At 48.7% G+C, this 23091-nt stretch overlaps 9 protein-coding genes across 9 annotated transcripts; 5 read left to right on the top strand and 4 right to left on the bottom strand.

Moving 5' to 3' along the window:
* Positions 1 to 315: 315 nt before the first annotated feature.
* On the bottom strand, positions 316 to 1337 carry N7509_001727 (putative DSBA family oxidoreductase; the record flags this gene model as incomplete). Its single annotated transcript, XM_056626364.1, has 6 exons — positions 316 to 388; positions 449 to 765; positions 835 to 962; positions 1023 to 1063; positions 1128 to 1206; positions 1304 to 1337. 6 exons carry the CDS (start codon positions 1335 to 1337, stop codon positions 316 to 318), a joined length of 672 nt encoding a protein of 223 aa, XP_056492159.1.
* Positions 1338 to 2084: 747 nt separating this feature from the next.
* Positions 2085 to 3981, bottom strand: N7509_001726 (MFS transporter; the record flags this gene model as incomplete). The annotated part of the gene is made up of 2 exons (XM_056626363.1): positions 2085 to 3569; positions 3628 to 3981. 2 exons carry the CDS (start codon positions 3979 to 3981, stop codon positions 2085 to 2087), a joined length of 1839 nt encoding a protein of 612 aa, XP_056492158.1.
* A 1715-nt stretch (positions 3982 to 5696) lies between these two features.
* Positions 5697 to 7543, top strand: N7509_001725 (MFS transporter; the record flags this gene model as incomplete). The annotated part of the gene is made up of 4 exons (XM_056626362.1): positions 5697 to 5912; positions 6044 to 7026; positions 7130 to 7320; positions 7380 to 7543. The coding sequence occupies 4 exons, from the start codon at positions 5697 to 5699 to the stop codon at positions 7541 to 7543; spliced, it is 1554 nt and encodes a 517-aa protein (XP_056492157.1).
* Positions 7544 to 8740: 1197 nt separating this feature from the next.
* Positions 8741 to 11352, bottom strand: N7509_001724 (fungal specific transcription factor domain-containing protein; the record flags this gene model as incomplete). The annotated part of the gene is made up of 6 exons (XM_056626361.1): positions 8741 to 8971; positions 9023 to 9089; positions 9146 to 9878; positions 10155 to 10269; positions 10682 to 10755; positions 10809 to 11352. The coding sequence occupies 6 exons, from the start codon at positions 11350 to 11352 to the stop codon at positions 8741 to 8743; spliced, it is 1764 nt and encodes a 587-aa protein (XP_056492156.1).
* Positions 11353 to 12706: 1354 nt separating this feature from the next.
* Positions 12707 to 13980, top strand: N7509_001723 (UDP-glucose:hexose-1-phosphate uridylyltransferase; the record flags this gene model as incomplete). The annotated part of the gene is made up of 3 exons (XM_056626360.1): positions 12707 to 12804; positions 12874 to 13058; positions 13106 to 13980. 3 exons carry the CDS (start codon positions 12707 to 12709, stop codon positions 13978 to 13980), a joined length of 1158 nt encoding a protein of 385 aa, XP_056492155.1.
* A 274-nt stretch (positions 13981 to 14254) lies between these two features.
* On the bottom strand, positions 14255 to 14954 carry N7509_001722 (Erg28 family protein; the record flags this gene model as incomplete). Its single annotated transcript, XM_056626359.1, has 2 exons — positions 14255 to 14599; positions 14919 to 14954. The coding sequence occupies 2 exons, from the start codon at positions 14952 to 14954 to the stop codon at positions 14255 to 14257; spliced, it is 381 nt and encodes a 126-aa protein (XP_056492154.1).
* N7509_001721 (ketoreductase) lies at positions 14926 to 16030 on the top strand (the record flags this gene model as incomplete). The annotated part of the gene is made up of 4 exons (XM_056626358.1): positions 14926 to 15022; positions 15075 to 15099; positions 15170 to 15820; positions 15871 to 16030. The coding sequence occupies 4 exons, from the start codon at positions 14926 to 14928 to the stop codon at positions 16028 to 16030; spliced, it is 933 nt and encodes a 310-aa protein (XP_056492153.1).
* Positions 16031 to 17904: 1874 nt separating this feature from the next.
* Positions 17905 to 19226, top strand: N7509_001720 (uncharacterized protein; the record flags this gene model as incomplete). The annotated part of the gene is made up of 4 exons (XM_056626357.1): positions 17905 to 18096; positions 18158 to 18277; positions 18349 to 18722; positions 18797 to 19226. 4 exons carry the CDS (start codon positions 17905 to 17907, stop codon positions 19224 to 19226), a joined length of 1116 nt encoding a protein of 371 aa, XP_056492152.1.
* Positions 19227 to 21096: 1870 nt separating this feature from the next.
* N7509_001719 (uncharacterized protein) lies at positions 21097 to 23087 on the top strand (the record flags this gene model as incomplete). Its single annotated transcript, XM_056626356.1, has 5 exons — positions 21097 to 21402; positions 21463 to 21782; positions 21866 to 22167; positions 22220 to 22555; positions 22582 to 23087. 5 exons carry the CDS (start codon positions 21097 to 21099, stop codon positions 23085 to 23087), a joined length of 1770 nt encoding a protein of 589 aa, XP_056492151.1.
* Positions 23088 to 23091: the final 4 nt, after the last annotated feature.

Below are 23091 nucleotides of genomic sequence, written 5' to 3'. Positions count from 1 at the left end.
ATCCGCCACAAAGTGCCGAGTCTGTTGCGGGTTTTATATTGCCAATCGAGTTTTTTATTTATTTAATTGATCCAATAGAAGACTTATTTCGGCGAGAAGCCTCTGCTTCGGTCTCTTCACTTTTCGGTCAGCGGTTCGGCGCGAGCCCTGCGCTCTCTAAGCAGTGAGTCACTAAGGCCGAAGGGCCGAGCTGCTAAGCTGCGGATGTGGAGACTAAACTGTGGGGATTATCATGCGAGATTGGTTTTCAGAGCATTTAGTACTAGTAGTAGTACATCATGATTCATTTGATATACTGCACTAAAACTAACAAGTCTACAGCTTCGACTTCTCCAGGATCGCCACATCCTGGAAGGGAAGACCCAGATACTGCCACATGAACGCAAAGCTATACAGCTTGTTAGTACTCCCTTCTCAGTCACACAGAGAAACTGGAGTCTAGACTCACCGGTCACTGCCAAAAAAGGGCTCTTCTTTGCCCTCCTTGTTTCGCACCCAAAACCACGGAGCACCATACGCCCCTTGATCAAGAGCCGTCTGCGTATTAGCAGTCAAGGCCTGCTTGTATTCAGGGCTAGAGGCAGCACCGACAATAGCCTTGATCTCCTCGTCAGAATAATCATGGCTTTTGAGCAGTTCTCCCAGTTGCTCCGGCTGGCTGATGTTGATGTTCTTGTGGTACATCCACTCCCACAGCGAGAGGAAAGTGGTTTCATAGCGTTCGCGGGGGTAGTTGTTCTTGATATAAATCATGCATCGTTGAGGCTGTGGAAACAAATTAGCTTTCAGATGACCCCTGCAAGTCCAGCTGGGCAATGATTGGTCAAAACAAACCATGATCGAAAGGATGGGGAAGAAATCCGGGGTCTTGATGGGGGCCACGCCGAAGTATTTACAAGCTCGCTCAGAGTCAAACTTGGAGTAATTTGCTTTGGCTGGAAGTGTCCACGGAGGCTTATTTCCTATGATTATATATAAGCAAATGTTCCGGTTCAAATACTGAGGCCTTTTCGAAACCATACCAGAGCCAACATTGACGCCGCCCAAGAAAATGGGATGAAATCTGCCAATGTCAGAAATGCCGGTCGCAAAAGTCGCAACCCCCCTAGATAAAAAGGCGGTCATACTCGACCTCAATTCCATGCGATTTCAGTGCCTGGCGATTTCTTCTCAGATAGAGAGTGGCATAGTATGAATAGGGCGACACTGTACGCCAATCAGCAATCCGCGAGACCCCGGATTCCCCCTTGAAGGGCAGAAGGGCAGGGATGGGCAAAATAGCCTAGGGCGAGTGGGCTCATACCGCAATCAACATACGCATCTATCTTGCCAGTCATGTTGAATAGAAATATTGTAATCACTCCCAAATTGATGACGCGATAGATACTTTCCAGCGCATAGTGAGAGAAAGGATGGGTATATAGCAGTTGCTGTTGGATGAAGGGCCCGAGGTGGAGATGGACCGAGGCTGTGGGGTTGATCACTCATCAGCTATTTCTGTCCCCCTCTACAGCCTCGTTAGAACCGTGACGGCAACAAACAACCAGAAATATCTGTCTTGTCTGGTATTTATCATGTAAACTGTCTTGCTACAAATTACGTGGACTCAGATAATCTGGCAAATTATGTTCTGTCCGAGTCGGCAAACCTTTCTGATTTTGGCCATAGAACTAAAATGCCTCCATAATGTCAATTGGCGAAGAATTGTATATAAACTTGAAGGATCATCAAAGTAGTATTATTAATTAATTTAAACCGGGCCTCAGGATTTCGGCTTTTTTCAATCGCGGCTAATCAACCAGTGGCATCTTATCCTGGAGGGTTTAAATGGTTTCAAACCCACCGACGATGCGATACAGTCCCATGTTTCATGCCGCTAGTCATTCATGTTGGTGTTCTGTACCACCAAGCATTCAGAAAGCCGCAGGTCCTTGTTATCCCTTTCATGGATTCCAATCAGTCCTATATGACTCTTCATTGAAAGTGGCAGTAGGTATTGACTCTTAATCAATTGAATCGCCCATGTAGGTAGCAATATATCAGACCGGTGTAGCTCATGGTATCCGGACACATCTGTGTAGCTTTCACTCCTTCCGAGTAGTGCTGATAGCTGACTGCCTGGTGTTGACAAGGTCAAGGTCGTACGGATTCTCTTCATATTGTGTCGCAGTTGCAACACGTTGAATCGAGCGTCCCGACTGGCGGGATGCCCTGGAAGCATATCTTCCAAAAGAAACACGGGATGGGACTGTTGACAGACTCTCAGTATCGCTTGTCTCATCTACAACCTGACCAGATTGAGCGGCCTGGTCGACGCCCTTCTCTGCGTTGGTTCCCTCCGTCTCCTTGCGCACCTCTGTCTGGTTCTTTTCAGCGAGACGACGCATAAATGCGTCGGCCTCGGCAGCATAAGTGCATTTTTGCCTTATCTGTGCACCATACTTGTAGAAGATGAATGGGAGAGGCACGCAGAGAACAGACAAGAATGCCGGAATGGATGAAGCCCAATGAATGCCGAGATTTTTATACATGTATGTCGTGAAGAGAGGAAAGGCCATTCCGAACAATGATCGAAGGGCCGAGTTGGCTGCTAGAACACTGGCAGCATAGATGGTGTAGGAATCGATGAGATAATTAAACACACTTAAAAAGATAAGGACCATGCCGAATCCAAAAGGTGCACCTGCGGCAACGGAAGCCATCCAATGGATTGACGGAGAGTTTGTCCAAGCAAACCAGAAGAGTCCAATAGGCAGGGCAATTCCACCCACCATGCTTGGAGGGAGTCGAAGTTCTGGGGCTAGACGATCAGTGGTCTGGCTGCACATTTTGGCGTAACGCATGTTCTCGGGGAATGTATACGCGACCGCAAGGAGCATGCCGACCAAGATACCCAGAAAAGCGAGGCCACCGATGCCTTCACTCCAGCCTCGAACTTCTTGGAAGACGATTGGATATGCTGCAAACAACATATAGAGTGTACCATAGATAATGGACATATAGATCGAAAACAGGAGAACGATCGGCTCACGGAATAACAAGATCCATGGGCGTGAGAGAGCTGTCTTGAGGGTCTTGCTCATTGGCATGGGACCACGCTCAATATCAAGTTTGCTCCTGTAGACATGACCTGTCAGTTCGGAAAGTTTTGCAGCTCGGCGACAAAGTAAGACCGGCGCGTAGGTTTCAGGTAGAAGGAAAATGATGCACAGCCAAAGCACACCGGAAAATGCTGCCAAGAACCCTTCTACCCAGCGCCAGCCAGCACCTGTTGCAAGGAAACCACCAATGATTGGACCAATGGTTGGTCCAAGGAATGGTGCCGCAGCGAAGAAACTAATTGCAATACCTCGCTGTGAAGCAGGAAACATATCGGCAATTGTACCGCCTGCATTTCCAAAGGGTGAAGATCCGAAGCAACCAGCGAGAAACCTCAGGATGATAAGAGTCTGAATGTTCTTTGCGCCGGCAGCTCCAGCATTAAAAGTCGTCAAAAATGCAAAACTGATGGTGAATATATGACGACGACCAAATATTTCACTCAGAGGTGCCCATATTAAGGGGCCAATCTTTTAAAACATGTTAGCTGGTTGATCTTAGCTCTCAAGTTTTGCAGGGGTTGCTTACAGCGAAGCCTAGGACGAAGAGCGAAACTCCAAGAATAACAACCTCCTCTTCCACGCCGAAATCCGCAACAATCTGGCTCATTCCACCTGAAAATGCCGACGAAACCAGCGCGACAGCCAGTGTGACGAATGATACCAAGATCGTGATGAACCATTTCTTGACAGTCTTGAAATTCATCGGGTTTCGTGGGTCGTTTGGGAGCCATGTTACAGCGAATGGGTCATCTTCGGTGCCAGAGCCTGGATATGGGTACTGAGCGACTTCTTGAGTGATGACCTTTTGGTCGAATACCAAGCGCCAGAATGGGATCTTGGAGGGGTACGAGACCTCACCCCCGCCGTTAAGAGGCGACATTTTGCGATCCGTCAGTCTCAAGGTGTCCAGCACAGAAGACTGCCAGCCCGCTTTGATAGAATATGTCGACGGTAGGTGATGAACGCAATGCAGATCAACTCTTTGAGAAGGCGATAAATATGGAAGCAGAATTGAAAATCATTTCGCCCCAAACAGTGACATTGAAAATAATTGTCAGTAACAATAAAGGCGACCCACTTTGATAACCGGTAGCCTCGGCATGTTCCTATCCAGGTTAATGCATTGGTCAAGCGAGTAGGGATAATCGGCATCGAGTGCCGATTCGACACAAGTGGGGAAGCACTCAGAGTTTTCGGTGGAGCTATGTTTTATCCTCCAACTTCAAACGCGTTCGAAAATTCGGCCCGGACGCCACCCACGGCTTGTCCTTCAGGCTCATACGGCTTGCCGAATGACAGTCAGCACGGTCAAGCAGCTGGAAAATGCCCAGTAACTCTTATTTAGGTGCTTTTGGGCCATACGGCTGATTTGATAACTTTTCATGCACTCCGGACTTTCTCCACTTGGCCCCTCGATGGGTCGAAGCGGAGTAATCTTTGACGGCTGCACCCGATGTTCTGGATTGACTGCATTGCGTACCTGCGCTGAGCATAAATACACAAATGTATAGGAATTCAGGCTCCAAGGCTGAGTTGTTGGTCGTGCACTGAAAGACTGACATGTCCTCTTTTCCTCGAGACGTAGACCAATTAGGATTTGCCGTAGAGCGCTTAATGACGCTTGTCACCAATGTGAATGGCAGACAGCATTTGTACCGAGCTATGATATCAATCTCTACGCTGAAAAGTTTTATATCCCAATCCTTCAGCGCTGGGGACGTACGTCGAAAATAATTAATTGGAACATGTTCATAACGCAATCTTCTGCTCGAAACTTGGTGGGGCCTTTTTGGATATATACACCTGGAACATAGCAGGCGGATTCAAGGCAGATAGAGACTCTAGCAACAGCCTCAAGAAAATTTCCTTGTCGCGATTCAAAATATACCAGTCGTTGATGGAACATTAGGCGAAAGACAATGAGGGAGAACTTGAAAAGAAGTCGATCTGGTCAAGCAACTTCTTACGCCTTCCTTGCATGTCCCATTTTGACACACTGACAAGTATTCGAAATTCTCTAATTATGAAAAAGGCTATCATTTCAGTCCATAGAGCGTGCCTCATTAATGAGTTCTCGTCCAATTCGCTGTCTCTTCCCTCCGTCTAGTAATTCAGTGGCCATCGGGGAGTTCCCCGTTGATTTCCTGGGCGAGTCACCTCGGGTTCTTACGCGAGTGGAGACAACCCCACAAACAGGGATTCACTGGTTAGCTACACATTTAAACCAACACATATTTCATCAAAAGGGGGAGTTATCGACATTTCGCTGCGTCTTGACTTGAATTTTTATCCTAGGGGTCAACCTAACTCATCATCAACCACGCATCTTCGAACAAAGCATGACTAGCCAGATCCTCGGCTTCTTCAATATGGCTCTTTTGTGAAATAGGCATAGCCGCGCACAGAGCTTATATTCGCGGAATACTCTCCCTCTCTCTACCTTGATCACTCGCGACCCTTCACTATCGAGCCGCTCTCTGATTGTCCGAAACCTTCTGCACTGAGACCCACTCTATCGAGGCTTGTTTTCTTTCAAAGAGAACAGACTCCTTCCCTCAATTTCCATTATTGGAAAGGGAAAATTATACCGGGGAAATGAATAGCGATCAACACCCCTCAAAAGGTGGCCCATGTCACGATGTTCAATCTTCAAATTGTCCTGAGTTCCATTCTGGCAGCGACCCTGCGGATGTTTCACGCACGCATAGCACCATAGACCGTGATCTTTATGATGTTTCTTTCGATGGCGATGAAGATCCTATGAGCCCTAAAAGGTTGCCGCTGGTAAGAAAATGGGCGATTGTTATTATAGTATGCACTGGAACTATGTGTGTGTAAGTTGAAGCCTGCCATTTCGAAGTCCTACTGAATGAGCTAGCTGGTGCTGATTGCGGGATATCAGGACTTGTGCAAGTTCAATTTACACGACGACATATCCACAGATGAATGCCGAGATGAACACTCCGTCCCTAATTGCAATCTTGGGACTGTCGTTTTTTGTCCTTGGTCTTGGCCTGGGGCCACTATTGACAAGTCCCTTGAGCGAGTGGTACGGTCGAAGGCCTATTTACGTCGTCTCGTGGTCTTTTTTCGTTATCTGGAATATCGTAACAGCCGTTGCCAAGAATATTGAAACGGTCATTATTTCTCGTTTCTTCACTGGCTTCGCGGGTGGCACGTTCTTATCTGTATCAGGTGGCACCGTGAGTGATGTGTTCCTACGCTCTCAAATCCAATTGCCAATGACCTTGGTTTCTTCGGCTCCTTTCATCGGTCCTTGTTTGGGTCCTTTGATTGGTGGCTTCATCAGTTATAACACAACATGGAGGTGGAACTACTACTTCATCATCATTTGGTCTGGGGTGCTTCTGGTCTCGATCGCCATATTTGTGCCTGAAACATTCCCTCCAGTCCTACTGCGAGCCAAAGCCGTGATGCTACGGAAATCAACTCGAGATGATCGCTACAAAGCTCCCACAGAAAAGCTTCATACTTCTAGAAGCAGAGCCTTAGCATATGCACTCATGCGGCCTTTCCAGCTTTTATTCTTCGAGCCCATGTGCCTTGCTCTCGATGTTTATGCGGCTCTCTTGCTCGGTATACTTTACCTATTCTTCCAGGCTATTCCTCTCATGTTTGAGACAACCTATGACTGGAAGATGTGGCAAGGTGGTCTTCCATTTGTCGGTATCATTGCTGGCATGATCTTGGGAGCCTTGAGCACCCCACTATGGGCCCGTGTCAAGGATCGTCTTTTAGAACCCCAAGAGAAGCAAACCGGGGATATCGCCCCGGAGTACAGTTTACTTCCAGCTATACCAGGTGGCGTTTTGATCCCAATCGGCCTCTTTTGGTTTGGCTGGAGCTTGTCATCAAATGTTCACTGGATTGTTCCCATCATCGGGTCCTCGTTTTTTGGCTGCGGGTGAGTCTAAATACTCTACGAAGAGACTATGCGGGCAAATTCTGTGTTCAGTCTTGGTGTAAATAAGCTCGAACATCTTGGCTAACTCATTGGGACGTACTAGAATCTTGCTGGCATACAAGGGAATCTTCACTTTTCTTGTGAGTTATTTCACCATGGAAACCCTTTTTTTCTCATACCCGCCCGTTGAAATCAAGATCAATGACACACTAACTTCTCCCAAGGTTGATGCCTATCCACAGTACGCTGCGTCTGCACTCGCCGGAAATGGATTCGTGCGATCATCTTTTGCTGGTACGTGAGGCAATAACATAAATCGCGACAATACTGAAAGCTACTAATTCAATTAACAGCGGCCTTCCCATTGTTTGGGCTGCAGATGTATGATAAACTGGGCTATCATTGGGCAACTAGCTTGCTTGCCTTTCTTATGATCCTCATGATGCCATTTCCATGGGTCTTTTTCAAATATGGAAAAGTCCTGCGAGGCAAGAGCAAATTTGCTTTGAGTGCTTAAATAGATGAGAAAGATATCATTCAACCCCGCATGCATATGCCTAGTTTGTGCAGGTGGCTTGCACTACTAGGATCGGTGTTCGCTAGAAAAATCGACCAGACCATGTACATGTTTTATCATTGTAGAATTTATATGAATCAAAATTCACCCATGCCCATAGACGATTGTCCTCCGATACTCGAACCTTCGAAAGACATGTATTGAGTGAATCCAACACCGTCGTGTAGGAAAAGATCAATATCAAGCGCATTATCGAGATACCCAGCCCATAAAGAATCATGAATGAACTGATCAGGCGCTCTCCATAGGCATCCTTGAGCATGAGAACCGTCGGAATTATTGCCTATATGACAAGTGCAATGAGAAATCGGTCCATCATTGCTCGGCGGAAGCTGATTCGCAACCGGTTGAAGTCTGACGCTCTGTGCTGGTAGTGGCATGTTTGTGTCATTGGATGGAGACCAGATACTTGACGATACATTCACAATTGGTCCGTTTAAGTTAGACCCCTGCCCTGTCAGTCTTTTCATTAGATTGACAAATGCCTTCGAGATCCAGATTCTGACAGGCCAGGACTTTGCTATCACGCTCAGTGCCAGCATGCACTGTCGTGATTTGTTCTCGGCGAGTTGGCGATGGATTGATTCTTTCCGGCATATCACGAGCGTATGTATCGACAATGCAGAGAATAAGGCAGGAACCCTGGTAATTGTCAGTTGAGTCATTAAGATTGAACAACGTTGAATGAGCTTGACCATACATATGAATTAGGCCAGAATGGATCATTCCGGTGGCTAAAAGGTCCTCGGCTAGACGGGTGATAAAATCCGCAGCTGCTCGAGCTCTAGAGTCCCGTTCAGCCTCAGCTGGTAAACCCTCTTTGATGGATTTTGGTCGAAATAGTAAGATCGTACAATTCCTAGTATTTGTTGCGTTAGGTAACCGAGGCCTTCTAGTATCACCAACTACTAGTAGTTTGGAAACACTCACTGATATGAGATTTGCAACATGCAGCCCCAAAATGATCCTTTCGTATAACCTTCGTGGGCTTTCATTTGAACATTTTTCGGAAGTTCTGATTCCCATTCTTCCAGTCTCCGTATCAATGTGTTTGTTTCGAACTTTTCTAGCGGAGGCCGTCGGGGACTAAATTCCCCCAAAAGAATATCGCCGACTAGATTTATACCATTTTATTAATCAAACAAGACATTGATAGGCGTATTGCTGGCGGTTTGACTCACGTAAGGCTGCTAATTTGGCCATTTCGATGACATATGAAACGTGGTAGTCTTTCTGTGCTGGTATGAGGCTTTGGTCGAAGTCTGTATCGAAATCAAAATCCTCTTCTGTAAGAGCTTCAATATCACAGTCCTCGTCTCTTATACGGGTCGGTCGGCCAAAGGCACCAGCGGTATGCCTATCACGGGACTAGGATTATCAGATCATGTGGTGGAAATGAGTGGAAACAACGTGACATACATAGATGATCCACCATATTCGTTTTCTTAAGGACTTCATTCGCGGACTCATTGATGACTGGGACATCCTTTTAGACTTCATTAGCACATTCCTCTCTTAGTCTTGGAAAAAAACTATACATACGAGCGATGCATTCCCAGAGACTGCGCGTAGGTGATCGCACATCCAACCCAATGACAAACGTCTTTCTGGTCGTCATGACTAGCCCACCAGAATCCAAGTAATAGCAAAACCGCGGCAAGATTCATGCGATCAGTCTCATAGTCCGCATCGTAAAGGGCCTTTGCGCGAAGAAAATGTGTCTTTCTTGCTGTGGCACGGTCTGTAAACCCGGCCGCCACCACTAAATCATCGCTTCCGATCGTAAATCCCAGCAGGCAAATTGTTTGCAGAACTAGTGGAGATGTCTGGCCTGCCGAGTACGATTGAGAGAATTTCTCACGATCAAATACTGGATATGCAGGATGAATCTTGTCAAAAAAGGTATAGATCAGTCGGCGGAGAATATCCGGAGTGGGAAGTGTCAGAGCCTCTTGTAAAGATATTGGGGTCTGAAGCTGATTGGTTTCCATCCCTGGTCTATCTGCTATAGATGCAGGGATCGGGTGATGAACCGTTAGCGGCTCAGTCAAGCCACCCTCAGGTCTATGACTTAGTTCGAGAACATAATGGAGAGTCGAGGAATCATCTGCGTAGTTCTCAGAAAAGTTCGTTTGTAAACGATCGCCGATGTGCTGTGCAGGCAATCGCTGGCTCTTCTGGGACTCGGCTCCATTCCTTTGTTCTGGAGTAGGTCCCGGGATGCAATCGCTTGGAGTCGATGGTGATATAGCATACGGCGTCTCAGTGGAGCTGTCTATATGGGAACTGTGTGCACTAGGCGCCTCACTACCTCGAAGGATTTGCCGGGGCCCACTGGCACCCTTAGTCCGGGGGGTATCCCGGGTTTTCCTGATATATCTACATCAATTGTTAAACTGAGTTAATCATTAACTGAGATAAAAGAGAGGAAAATCGTACTTTCCCCGTTTTGAATCAATCAATTCGCACTTGATTTGCCTCATGCGACAATGCCAACATGGCTGTCCGTCACCAGCATCACATTTGACCCGCCTCGCATTGCACGCCTTACAGGCAATCCTTGTCCGGCGGAGCGGAGTTGGGGTCTCGGACGTGCATATATTCTGCGAGGATTCCATCGGATATGCGTAGCCTCGGGGTCGTAGAATACCCCGCGGTGTAGGAAACTGCAAGTCAGCGAGGTTTTCTTTGAAAGTACAATGTACGAATAGAATAGTTGGGGTTGGGAGAAGAGAAGAAGCCGTCGGGGACTCATCTGCGGGCGAAGTGGAGTCGTGGCGAGAGCCCGACGGGATCCGTGCTATCATCACTGGCAGTTGACAGTTTATCGGGAGTCGTATAAGTTTATGCAGTCTTTTTCATGATGATAAGATATCAAATGGTAAAATTTTGTTAATTTAATGGTGTATATGTTGTGGAAATTATATTCAGAGCCCACAAATGTCCTATTTATCTATTTGCGTCGAGTTTTGCCACGCAATAACAATCTGAAAGGCCTCGCCACTATCCCCAAGCCCTTTCATCGTTTCGTTTACCGAAATCAGATCGCTATATAACCTTTTACATAGAAAAACTTACAACCCCTTCTTTATCCAAGTTCTCCTCCGCTTTTCGAATATCATGGAGCAACAGCGCTGAACGAACATGCAACTCTAGTTGGATTAGTTAGCGATAATCTACTTCAAAATTAACGAACGACACGTACCTTGAATTTCCAAATCAAATGACTTGGCTTCATCTTCAGTCGCTTCCTTTTCCACGGCCCGCATTCTAAGGCCAACTGACTTTTCAGAGTTCATCCAAATAATCTCCTCTGTATTTCGCTCAAGCCATGCCCGATCAATGCGAATCATCCCATCATGGACGACAAATGCCGGAGCGATGAAATATTCTTGAGCCGCAATGATTAGGTTCAACTTCACTCGTAGCTGGATAAAGCTTTCATAGTCTTCCAAGGTGACTTGGCGCGTTGCGAAGCCTTTACATCCCGTCTCACCCATGTGAGCACGGATCAGGTCGTCTCCCCCACATAAGAGGATGATATTTCCTACGGGTGGGCCGGCGGGGGCGCTGTTTGGTGGAAGTGCTTCGGGACGATAGATACTATGTAAAGCTGTTGTTCGGGGCGCGGAATCTTCATCGATAGTGTCCAATCCCGGGGTCTGTAGGAGCTGACATCGAACCCGTGATTGCACGGAGTCGGGACAGGCGCAGAGAAGCATTAACCTGATATCACTGCGCTGTACCATTGATCGCAGTTGGCTTTTTAGTGTGGGCTCCACTGCATCTTGGAAATGTCGGGAGACGGTCATCAACTTGGCCAGGGAGATTATCGGGAGATGGGAGAAGATCATGGTGATCAGCTGTCACCTGTCAGCCTTGGGGTTCCAGTACATTAGGACTAAGTATGGCATCAAGCAAGGCTGGATATTTGGGCAGAGAGATAGTTATGATTCTGACATACCTCGTTCGGAAGAGAGCATAAGTTCAATCTGCTCTTAGAGAGATGAGAGGGCCTGGGGTTATGAGATATATGGCGATCTGAGAATACTGGTTGTCTGATACACTCCATTGTAGAATGAGGAGATCTAAGGAAGAGATAGATAGAGGAGGGGAAAGACCGAGAGCAATATGGGAGGGAGAAATCGAGATGATATACTCTTCCCTGGTTTGCCTCTTCGCCCTTTGCGGGAATGAGCAGCTTCTATGGTGGTGTGATCCGCGGTATCTTCCAATTTCCAACTGCCAATGGATGGCTCTTCATCACTTTGTGCGACTCCGAAACATCATATAGTACCCTAGGTACATATGATTCGAACAACATTCGACCTGGTCGTGTCTGGAAATGGGATGGTATAGGATTGAGCGTGTTTCTGCCGAGCTAAAACCGAAGGGGGGTTGGACACATGACGTCACGGGATGTCTGATGCTGACACAGCAGTTGTACTAGTTAACCAATGGCCATACTTCTATGCACTAACTATGCACTAGTTAGCTGTGTATGTATGAGTACCGGTTACTCTAAAAAGCTTACACTGCAGTCAACAATTCCAACTATAGCATCCCACACCACACCATACCACACCACCGTGCAATCCGATGTTTCTGACCTATAGTCTCCACTCTCTGCACCCCATGCCGTGCCCCGGTGGCCCCCCGGTTCCCCGAGCGCGGGAAGCCGAGCGATGCCTTATCCGGCTCACCGAACAGCCCTGGGGCAATGACATCGGCAGTCAAGTGATGGAGTATACTCCAGCTATAGAGCTGATCACTCTCGTATTGAGAGTGAGGTTATAAGTATTTCTAGCTTATATCAGTGATACTAGTAGTTATAATACTTCCAAACTTAATCTCATTCCCATTTCTGTTGACCGATTGATTACCTCTACATTCTACATTGTACCGTCGCACTGGGGGCTGCCAACTGGGAGAACCCCGCGCCCCCGCCGGAGAGGCCCAAACGAGAATTTAACCGGCATCCGGGGGTTTTAAAGGCCCTTTTAAAGGGTTTTCGATTCGAATTCTTCCCTTTTTCTCTTTCCCCAAGGTACTCTCCAGATCTTCCTTCTTTTTTTCCCTTATTTTTCCTTCTCCAAATCCCCAATGGAGAACGTACTGGACGACATCTCCCACCGGAGATACAATCCCTTTCGCGGGTCTCACATTCTGGTTTCCCCCCACAGAACCAAGCGTCCCTGGCAGTGAGTTGACCCTTCTCTGTGCAATTGTGTTATTATTCAACCCCCATTTTCTGATCCCATCTCTGGTAGAGGACACCAGGAGAGTCCCTCCAAGACCACTCTGCCCAATTATGACCCCGCATGCTATTTGTGCCCTGGAAACCAACGCGCCCAGGGTGACGTCAACCCCAAATACGACAACACCTTCGTGTTTGTGAATGATTACAGCGCCGTTAAGGAGGAGCAGGCTGCCTACGATGGCAAGACCAGTGATGGTACTTTCTCTTCTGCCCCAGTGGGATGTATGCACAATGCTCACCAGCAGTAGAACTCGAATCGCGCTTCCTCAAGGCTGAGCCCGTCACGGGTAAATGCTACGTCCTCACCTTTTCACCATCCCACAACCTCACCTTGGCCGACCTGCCACCCGCCGAGATCGTTCCCGTAATCAATGCCTGGACCGAGATCTATGCCGCCCACCTGTCGCCCACTTCCCCTCTCGCAAAGAATGCCCCAGCCACGCCCAACCCACCCGTTTCGCACGACACCCCCATCACCAAGCCGAAGGAGCAGTACCGCTACATGCAGATCTTCGAGAACAAGGGCGCCGCGATGGGTTGCTCGAACCCCCACCCCCACGGCCAGGTCTGGACTACTAGCACTCTGCCCGAGGAGCCCGCAGCAGAGATGGAGCAGCTGCGTAAATACCGCGCTGAGCACGGCGGCAGCCACCTACTAGAGGACTACGCCGCACTAGAGAGCCGCAAGCAGGACCGAGTCGTATTCGAGAACGAGGCTTTCATCGCCGTCTGCCCTTGGTGGGCGACCTGGCCCTTTGAGACTATGATCGTTAGCCGCACACACAAGCGAGCTCTGGTCGATCTGTCCGATGCCGACAAGACTCTCCTCGCCGAGGCTATTGCTGAAATCACCCGTCGATATGATAACCTCTTCGAAACTCACTTCCCCTACAGCATGGGTATTCACCAGGCTCCGCTGGACGGTACGGCCGAAGAGATCGAGGCTTCTTACCTGCATCTGCACTTCTACCCACCTCTGCTGCGCAGCGCCACGGTGCGCAAGTTCCTTGTTGGTTATGAGCTCATGGCTGAGCCCCAGCGTGATATCACTCCGGAGCAGGCTGCTGCCCGCCTACGCGGCTGCGGCGGAGAGCTGTACCGCAAGAAGATGGCTTAAAGTTGCTGATAGCTTTGGAATATGCAGTTGCTCGTATTATGCATTATCAGCCACTTCTCCCTCGTCGGACCAAGATCAAGAATCAAGAAAGAAAAAAGTTGTAGCAATCAATATTAATAAATTCCCACCATAATGGTGGCGTGGCTCGAATACATTTTGTTCTCAGATGGTATTTTGGGGATCTGGTCGCCCGAGTCCTCATCAAATAATCATACATCATAATCCACACCTATATTGTATATTTGGCAATTGTCGACGCGATAGATTGCCCCCCTTAGACCAGGTACGCCTCGCGCTGGGTCAGCATCCAAGCCAGCGAGGACGAGGCCACGACTAGAGGGCTGAGGAATCGACCACGGAGAGAAGCGTTTCCAAAAACGAGTTCACCAACGAAGTGTGTCAGGGCAATGCCATAGGTCCACAGGGCAAGATCATAGGCGACCGGGTTGTCGATGTTATAGGCGGCAGTCATGCGGATGACAGCGGAGAGGAAGGTCCAGGTGCCGAACACGCGACCGGACAAGGGCTCAACGGCAATTGTTCCGTTGGTGTAAAGCTTGGAGGTATAATCGGCGGAGAAATAAGCTTGCAGGCTGTTGACGGCGGAGACCACGGAGACCTGGTTCGGTGTCAGCGGAGATTCACACAGGAGTCAAGGAAGGTAGACGTACGAAAACAAGCCATTTGGGCAGCAGACCCTCAAAGGGGGGGTAGATAGGATAGCAATTGATCCATGATGTTCAATATGGGATGTGGGGATAGTGATGGGATGATGGAAGGGACCTTTAAGTTAAGGAATTGGCTTGTGATGAGAGACCGAGGATGTTCTCAAATGTTTGGGGTTCTTGGCGTCGATCGTCCCAACAAGCTGCCCTTCTTTTTTATTCTCTTACACTTCCCCGTTCCCCTCCACCTCCACCTCCACCTCCACACACCACTCTCACAATGGATCTGTCAAAGCACATCGAATGCATTTCGCAATGGCCTGCTCATATCCCGGCAGGTCTGCCCGCCGTGGGCGCGTTGGTCCTCCTCGCAACTGGTGGGCTTGCTGTCGCCTGCAAGGTCTGGAGCTTCCTGCGGGTGATCCTCAGTCTATTCATCCTTCCCGGCAAACCGGTTCGTACTCGTCTATACTATGTTTTCCCTGACTACTCTTTTCATGAACTAACATGTTGAATCATCGCAGCTTCGTTCCTTCGGACCCCCCCGGTAGCTGGGCTGTGGTAACTGGTGCCTCGGATGGCCTGGGTAAGGAATTCGCGCTGCAGCTGGCGCGGGCCAAGTTCAACATCGTGCTGGTGTCGCGAACCGAATCGAAGCTGGAGACTCTCGCCGAGGAAATCACCAAGCAATTCCCCAATGTGCAAACCAAGATCCTTGCCATGGACTTCTCCCGCAACTCCGACGCCGACTACACCGCGCTGAGTGCTCTTGTCTCGGATCTGGATGTCTCGATCCTCGTCAACAACGTCGGCCTGAGCCACTCGATCCCCGTCCCCTTCGCCCAGACCCCAGCTTCCGAGATGGCCGATATCATCACCATCAACTGCACCGGTACCCTGCGCGTCACCCAGCTCGTTGTCCCCGGCATGATGCAGCGCCGCCGCGGTCTGATCCTGACCATGGGTTCATTCGGTGGTCTTCTCCCTACACCTCTACTGGCCACCTACTCCGGAAGCAAGGCCTTCCTGCAGCAGTGGTCTACCGCTCTGGGTGGCGAGCTGTCTTCCTACGGCATTGAGGTCGAGCTTGTCCAGGCTTACCTGATTACCTCCGCCATGTCCAAGATCCGCCGTGCATCTGCCTCCATCCCTACTCCCCGCGCTTCGTCCGCTCCGTCCTCTCTAAGATCGGCCGTAGCGGTGGTTCCTCCTCGTACGCTCACAGCTCCTCTCCTTACTGGAGCCACGGCATCATGGCCTGGTTCCTGACCTCCATCGGAACCATGAACGGCTTCGTGCTTAACCAGAACAAGTCCATGCACGAGAGCATTCGCAAGCGCGCACTGCGCAAGGCTGAGCGTGATGCTCAGAAGAAGAGTACTTAAGCTCCAATTGACTCAATTGTTAGACACGGCACAGCGGATGTGGGCCGGCACTTTTTCAGACACGGTTCTCCATTCTTGCTCAATGGATGGTGGGAAAGTGGATGCAGTTTGGAACCCAAAACTGTTACGCATGATGATGATCAGAGTGTACTGAGCGCATTTTAGGACAGCTATTATTTTTAATCATATATTATCGGATATCTAGATCACTCTCAGGGTCCATGATGGATTCTCGCTATACGAGAATACGATTCTTAAAACTTTGGGTACTACTCCGTCTATCGTAGTACTAACCTGTGCTCTGCTGTTTCAGCCCTGTCGCAAGCCTCTCAAAGGATCAATAGCTTGGCCATTCTAGGTCGGAGTTGCGAACGGTTCACCTGGGCACCTCATGCCTGAGACATGTGGACCTCGATGGGGTCACGGTCTTTTCTACATCTAGTAAATGGGCGACACTCTTGCCGTGGTTGTTTATGACCAATAATGAATTGAGCATCCCAGTCCGACTTGGGACGACCTGCTACGGCACAACCCTCAACCTCAACAACCAATGGCCCGAGCATCGAACGTAATTCAATTTATCAATGACGTTCCAAGGTGCGGAGAGACTATTCTACCCTGTCACACTCGGGCAAGTAATTCAGCGACGCAATCTCTTATTCACCAGTCTTGTTCACAGACCTTCGGCGGGATTTCACGATGTGCTCAGTCCTATGGAACTCCGACATCTTTCGTTACATGCCCAAGCGTCCAGAACCCCGGAGGTCTAGGCCAAAGCAGATGCGGCCCAAGCACATATCTTGACTCTTCCTTTCAAATCTTCCTCAATTTTGAGCCCGTAGATCTCCTACGGTAAGTGATGCAGGATTGGACGCTAGCCGCGACGCGAGGGATCAGAGGTGACACCAATCTCCAACAAGAGAAGCCTATTCTAACCCCCGGTGTTCCTTTTCGTCGCACTGGTAGTTGGTCGTGAGCTGAATGTACCAGCTCACGACAGAACCTCGTAGGTATCTCGGGACCCCTGCATGGGTATCGGTTTCATCGGTGATCGTCGAGACCGGGGCTTTCTACGATATCGCAAGTCACTGCGAGGTTCCGTCAGTGGCGCCGTATTGCCCATGGACCTAACTCCACTTCATTGCAGACGGGTAGACAGATAGACACGAGAAGAGGGGTGTACAAGATTCAATTGCCTAGGACCTCGTTCAATCAAGATTCTCACAAGCTCCCATGCAGCCCAGATCTAGCGCCTGAGATCGGGAATTAGCGATGCATGTGAGATCCCGACACACGATCAAAATTAAATCTGCATTTGAAACCGAGGGAAGACGGTAGTAACCAGGGATCTGACTGTTTGAATTTTGCCTCGAAATGTCCCCCCCACTGACGGTCAGTGAAACGCGGGTGTCAGAGATATAGTACTAAGTGGAGCCCTACCGGGGCGGGTTGCGTTGTTTTGGCAGCGCGGCAAGGATTGCTGCCACACCCCGAAGTGGACTCGATGAGAGCATTTTCGAGAAAGGAATGAACTTGAAAAGAAAGAAAATAAAAAACTAAGCTGAAACTCAATCAGAAAGAGTCATTCGCCCGGGTCTACTAGAATTATCTAGACTCGATTACTGGTTCGCCTGTTTAGCATTTTCGTGACCGCTGATCCTGTCGGCAATGATGCAGGGACCCCCCCCTGTTAGTAAGTTTTGCTGGCAACGTTTTACTTGTTAGTGAGCTTACTTTAATGCGAGCCCCGCGCTGTTTCTGTTCCCTCGTGGCTCTTGGCAGATCTCGATGCAATATATTTTTATATCGGGTCATGTCCACTTTCAAGTTCGAAGCTCTGAGGTCCCGTGTTGAAGTCCTGTGAGATTTAGGTCATGTCTTCCGAGTCGACGTCGAGTGGAAGTCTGGTTCATGCACTAAGGCAGAACTGGCTGGGAAAGACTGATATTGCGGTGCAAACAATTCTGCTGGCAGTTGCTTTTGTGGTTGTTGGTCTACGACTATGGACACGACGAAGGTTGCGAGTCTCGCTTCAAGGGAATGACTGGTTCATTCTAGCAGCTACGGTGAGATGGCAATGCTTATTATCGGGGGGTAATAGATCGAACTGACGGAATGATACAATAGGTCATCATGCTGGGACGTTATATCGTTGAGCTTCTTCTCATTTTACTCTGTGGAATGGGAATCCATACGGATGAAGTCGTCCGTCTTGGTGGGTCTGAGACCTTGGTACGCTTCAACAAGGTAAGTGCCGCTCTATACGAATAATTCGCTCTTTATAATATCACTCGGAAACACATCTAACCTCAAATTAGCTTACATATGTGGGAGAGCTCCTTTGGGTTACCGTGGTGGCTCTCATTCAGCTCTCCATACTACAATACTACTTCCGCCGATTCCAGGAACCGATTATTATGAGGCTGACCTGCGTTTTAATCGGCCTATGCTCAGCCCTCTGGATTGCAAGTTTGCTGGCAAATGCCTTCCTTTGCACACCACCACGTAAAGTCTGGCTGGCCAGCGTTGAAGGTGACTGCGGCGATCGCAAGATGCTACACACCGGCTGTGCAGTGAGCGAACTCATTCTCAACATATTCATTCTTCTTCTCCCTATACCAATTCTTCGACATATGAGATTCTCACGGAAGGGGGGAATTTCTCTGGCCAGTACCTATCTTCTAGGTCTAGTGTGAGTAGTCCTGTTCGCTTCCGGGTCTATTTCGCTGCCCACCATGCCTTTCAGCACTGACATTTCTACAACAGTATCATCGCCCTCTCGGCACTCCGTGTCGATACCAAACTTTTCCTCACTTCAAAAGACTCAACCTACGGTTCGGCCCCAGAATCTCTCGTGTCGAGCATCGTGACCCTTTTGGGTATCATTGTTGCCTGCCTACCGGTGCTGGCGCCGGCTAGCCAAAGGATCAACGGGACCCCAGAATGCACATTGATATCCGAGACTCCAAGATCAGACACTGTTTCGGGTAGCAGATATTGGAAGGCAACTGTGTTGTCAGGCGGGCAGAAGGAGGAACCGGAAATCCCCCTTGTTACGGTCACTCAACCACCGGTGGGCAAAATGCCCGGGTTCAACGAGTGGGCTCTTGGGCAGATCAAAATTACATCGGATTGGGAAATTCATTCGACTCGCAATTCCGCGCGGCTGGATAAGGATTCTATTCGTCGTGGTTAAAATGGATTTTGTTTGAAACTGAAACTGAAACCGGGAAATGAAGTTATGATCACCGTACGAATTCTAATTTGCCAGCATATCGGCAACCCCGGCCTTTGATATGTACTCGTAGCCCAGTATTTCAAGATGACAGATCTTATTTAGATTGTCGTATGCTAGTCGAAAAGTCGATTCCAAACTTACTAATATCTGTCGCGGATCAGCACCGCCATTAGATTTGACGGGCAAGCCTTTCTTACACAGACTAGTGCCGATGGCCCAAGGTTTGCAGATCTGATTAGATGGAAGTTAAATTTTATTCCTTAACATAGGCTGGCCCGGTGACTACTTATTATATGAAGTGGTACCAGGATCGCGAGTCGCATGTATAGTTACTACTAACTAGTAGTCAATTTACAAAGACCATGGAACAGCTCTCTTGATGCAAACATTTCCCCGGTCATCCAATCAATCGGCCATCTGGCCTAGTGGTAAGGCATCCGTTTCCGATGCGGGAGATCGCAGGTTCGAATCCTGCGTTGGTCGTTTTTTGCCATTTTTCTACCCTCCAAATGGAGGAGATAGAATAATGGATGACGACAGATGATGAGGTCCGGAAGATTGTTTTTTCTGGATATATTTTTTATACCCAGAGATAATCATTGACCATATATATATACATCAAAAAGAATTCAACCCGATACTAGTAGATCTAAGATATGTGTCTTGCTGAACTGAGCCTACCCTCCCCATCGGCTCCGATCCACCCAACCAGGATACCCCTGGGATATAACAAAAACAAAAAGCGACCAACGCAGGATTCGAACCTGCGATCTCCCGCATCGGAAACGGATGCCTTACCACTAGGCCAGATGGCCGATGCATAGAAAGAAGTATCCCAAGTTGGCGTGAGAAACCTACGAAGCGTTATCCGATACCGCCGAAGTTGCCACCTTGAGGCACTGGCGACTAAGGTTGTGGCTCACGCTTTGACAAGCCGAAGGTTTGGATACACGTGTATGTGTCCATAATTCCTGCCGTTCTAACTGGCCAGCCCGCAGCATTGGAAATCCTGCGGGTCCTTGTCGCATACAGCAGCCCAAGCCGACATGCGTTCATAACGATCATACGGAGAGGGAAGCAACAGCAAATCAACAATGGCTGGGATAGGATCGATCGCCACGGCTTTGAACTCGTCTAAGGGTGACATCCCTCGAATAGTATGCATATTGCTTTTCTGGTCTAATGTACTCGTAGTACAAAGATTTGCCATTATCAAGAGTCTGCAGTTGATACTGCTGTGCTTCGTGTTGCCTTGCCCAAGTACCTCCGCTTGGGCCATGGTGCCACTTCTCGCGAAGCTAGGTACGTGCATACAAACAACAATACCATTGTTTTACAATCCACCGTGTGGGAACCGCAGGTGCCAAGTGGACGGGAAGTTGTGGCGCCTGCGAGGTATCATCGCCCTTTGAGTTCTGGAATACTTTTCCACCCCCGCCCTGGATGATCAAATATAGCGAGCATGAGAAATTGGCGACCAAACTGCGAAGAATATAAATAAAAAATCGAATTTGCAGAACCATTCTCCAATTTCGAGTGCTATTTCCCCGCAGAATGATTTTCCCGGGGGTTAATGTGAGGAAAACTCGGAGAATACCGAGCTCCGAGTCTTCGTACAGAGCAAAATAGGATCCGCAGCAGGATCCGCACACAACCGAAGAGAGAAAGCTAGTTTCTGTTCCGTCGTCCCACCTGTATTGCAAATGCCAGGTCTCCGCGTAAAGCACGCCTTATAAGTACACGGGGTCGCTAAACTATGCATGGTTGAAATCGAGTACTTCCATCGCCAGCTAGTCAAAGTACTGATAGCAGGTACACATTTGAAACTATGTCTTCAACAGTATCATTCTCTCATGATGTGCCTATTGTGATTGTTGGCGCTGGCCCGGTCGGCATGGTCCTTGCCTATCAGCTGGACCGCCTAAATGTACCCTGCCTTCTGGCCGAAAGGTCCCTTGAAATCAGCAAATGGCCCAAATTGGACTTGACGAACCGCAAGTCGATGGAACTGTTCCGCATTCTAGGTCTTGCTGAGGAATACCGAGGACTCGAGGGCAGTGTGAGCCAAGATGCGACCTTTGATACCCAATTCGCGACAAAGCTAGATGGCAAGGGGCACCTCTTAGCAAATTGGGTGAGTGCTGTTATATTGTCATTATTATGATAAGCCGATCAGCTCTAAGATAGAATCTAGAAACTGCCATCATCCGCAGGCCAAAGAGCTCATATTAAGGATACGAATGATGGAACTCAATGTGCGGAAGCAGGTCAAAGATGCTTGCAGCCAATCTTCGAAAGTTGGTTGAGACAGAAACTACAAACTAAGAGTAACATTTCCAGCAAATTTGGATGGACCTACCTGGTGCATACTGAAGGAGATCAAGGTGTGAGTACAACATTTGTTGATCAGAACGGCGAGTATCACGTTCTGCACAGCAAATATCTTATCGCCTGCGATGGTGGAGGAAGTCGAATCCGTAAGACCGCCGGCATTCCAATGACTGGTGGTCAAATGTATGTTTTCTATCGGAGAATTCGAAAATCTACGCTAATTATGTGAGCAATAGGCCTTTGAGAATGCATCTCGTCCATTTTAGATCACGACAATTTGCGGAGGAGCGGTCTTTTGGAAAATATTGGCATACTTTCTGCTCACATGGTGGAGTGATACTTGACCAGAATGATGATGATATGTTTACCGCTCATCTTCCGACGCATCTACTCCCAGAGGGCCCGGTCGACCCCTATGAGGTTGTGTATCGAATCATGGCCTCTGCTGGTCAGCGCCATGAGATTAAGATCGATGAAATTTATGCACACAGTGAATGGGCCCCGAATTTCAGTATTGCCAACCAATACTATACGGATAGCATGAGGGTAATTCTGGCAGGTGATTCTGGTAAGTTCTATGAGACGACACGTTCAAAATCAGCACATACTGATCTATTCAGCTCATCGAATGCCGCCTCATGGTGGATACGGAATGAACAGCGGTGTCGTTGATGCTGTCGATCTTGGTTGGCGATTGGCCGCAATAGTCAAAGGTTATGGAGGCGAGCTACTTCTAAAGTCCTACAACATGGAACGAAGGCCAATGCAGATTCGTACTCTGGAAAGAGCCCATCGTCATATCATGGAGCATATCAAATTGGCACAGATGTACCCACCAGAGAATAACCCGATTGACGATGACACGGAGGAGGGCAAGGACCTGCGCGCGCGAGTCGGCAAGTTCCTCGAAGAATCAGGACCGGAAACTGAGGACCGAGGTGTTGAGCTCGACCTCCGTTACCATTCCCCACCCTCTATCAAGATGGAACGCCTGAATTGGAGTGGACACCCGACCGGTATCGTCCCAGTACCCGCCCAGGATCCCGCGCTCCTCATGTGTTTTTGAAGGATGGGGAAACGAGCATCTACGACTTGTTCGGTGCTGAATGGACCCTGATTCACTTCGTGGACGATGAAGCAGAGAGTGTTAATAAGGAATCTGCGAGTGACCGTATCGTGGCTGCAGCTGCTAGGCTGAGTATCCCCATCTCACGCGTCATCATCAGAGACGAGCCCCATGTCCGCCGCATCTGGGAACGTAACATGGTTCTTGTGCGTCCGGACACACACGTTGCGTGGAGAGCGGACAACATTTGGGATCTCAATGTCAATGAGGTCTTGCAGGTTATTTCGGGCAAGAAAGAGTTTAGCAGATTCCAGCCATCGCATGCGTCTGCGGATGCAGAGGCTAGATTCGAAGCTCTCGTGAAAGGAATCACTGATGGTGTAACTGGCGGGGCGACCATTGCCCAGGATGACATTGCATAAATGC

This window comes from Penicillium cosmopolitanum (genome assembly GCF_028827165.1).
Source record: "Penicillium cosmopolitanum strain IBT 29677 chromosome Unknown utg000004l:1.0-4361866.0:1.0-4365735.0, whole genome shotgun sequence".
Taxonomy (NCBI): domain Eukaryota; kingdom Fungi; phylum Ascomycota; class Eurotiomycetes; order Eurotiales; family Aspergillaceae; genus Penicillium; species Penicillium cosmopolitanum.
Note: the sequence above shows the minus strand (reverse complement) of the source record. Positions and strands in the feature narration are given on the sequence as shown.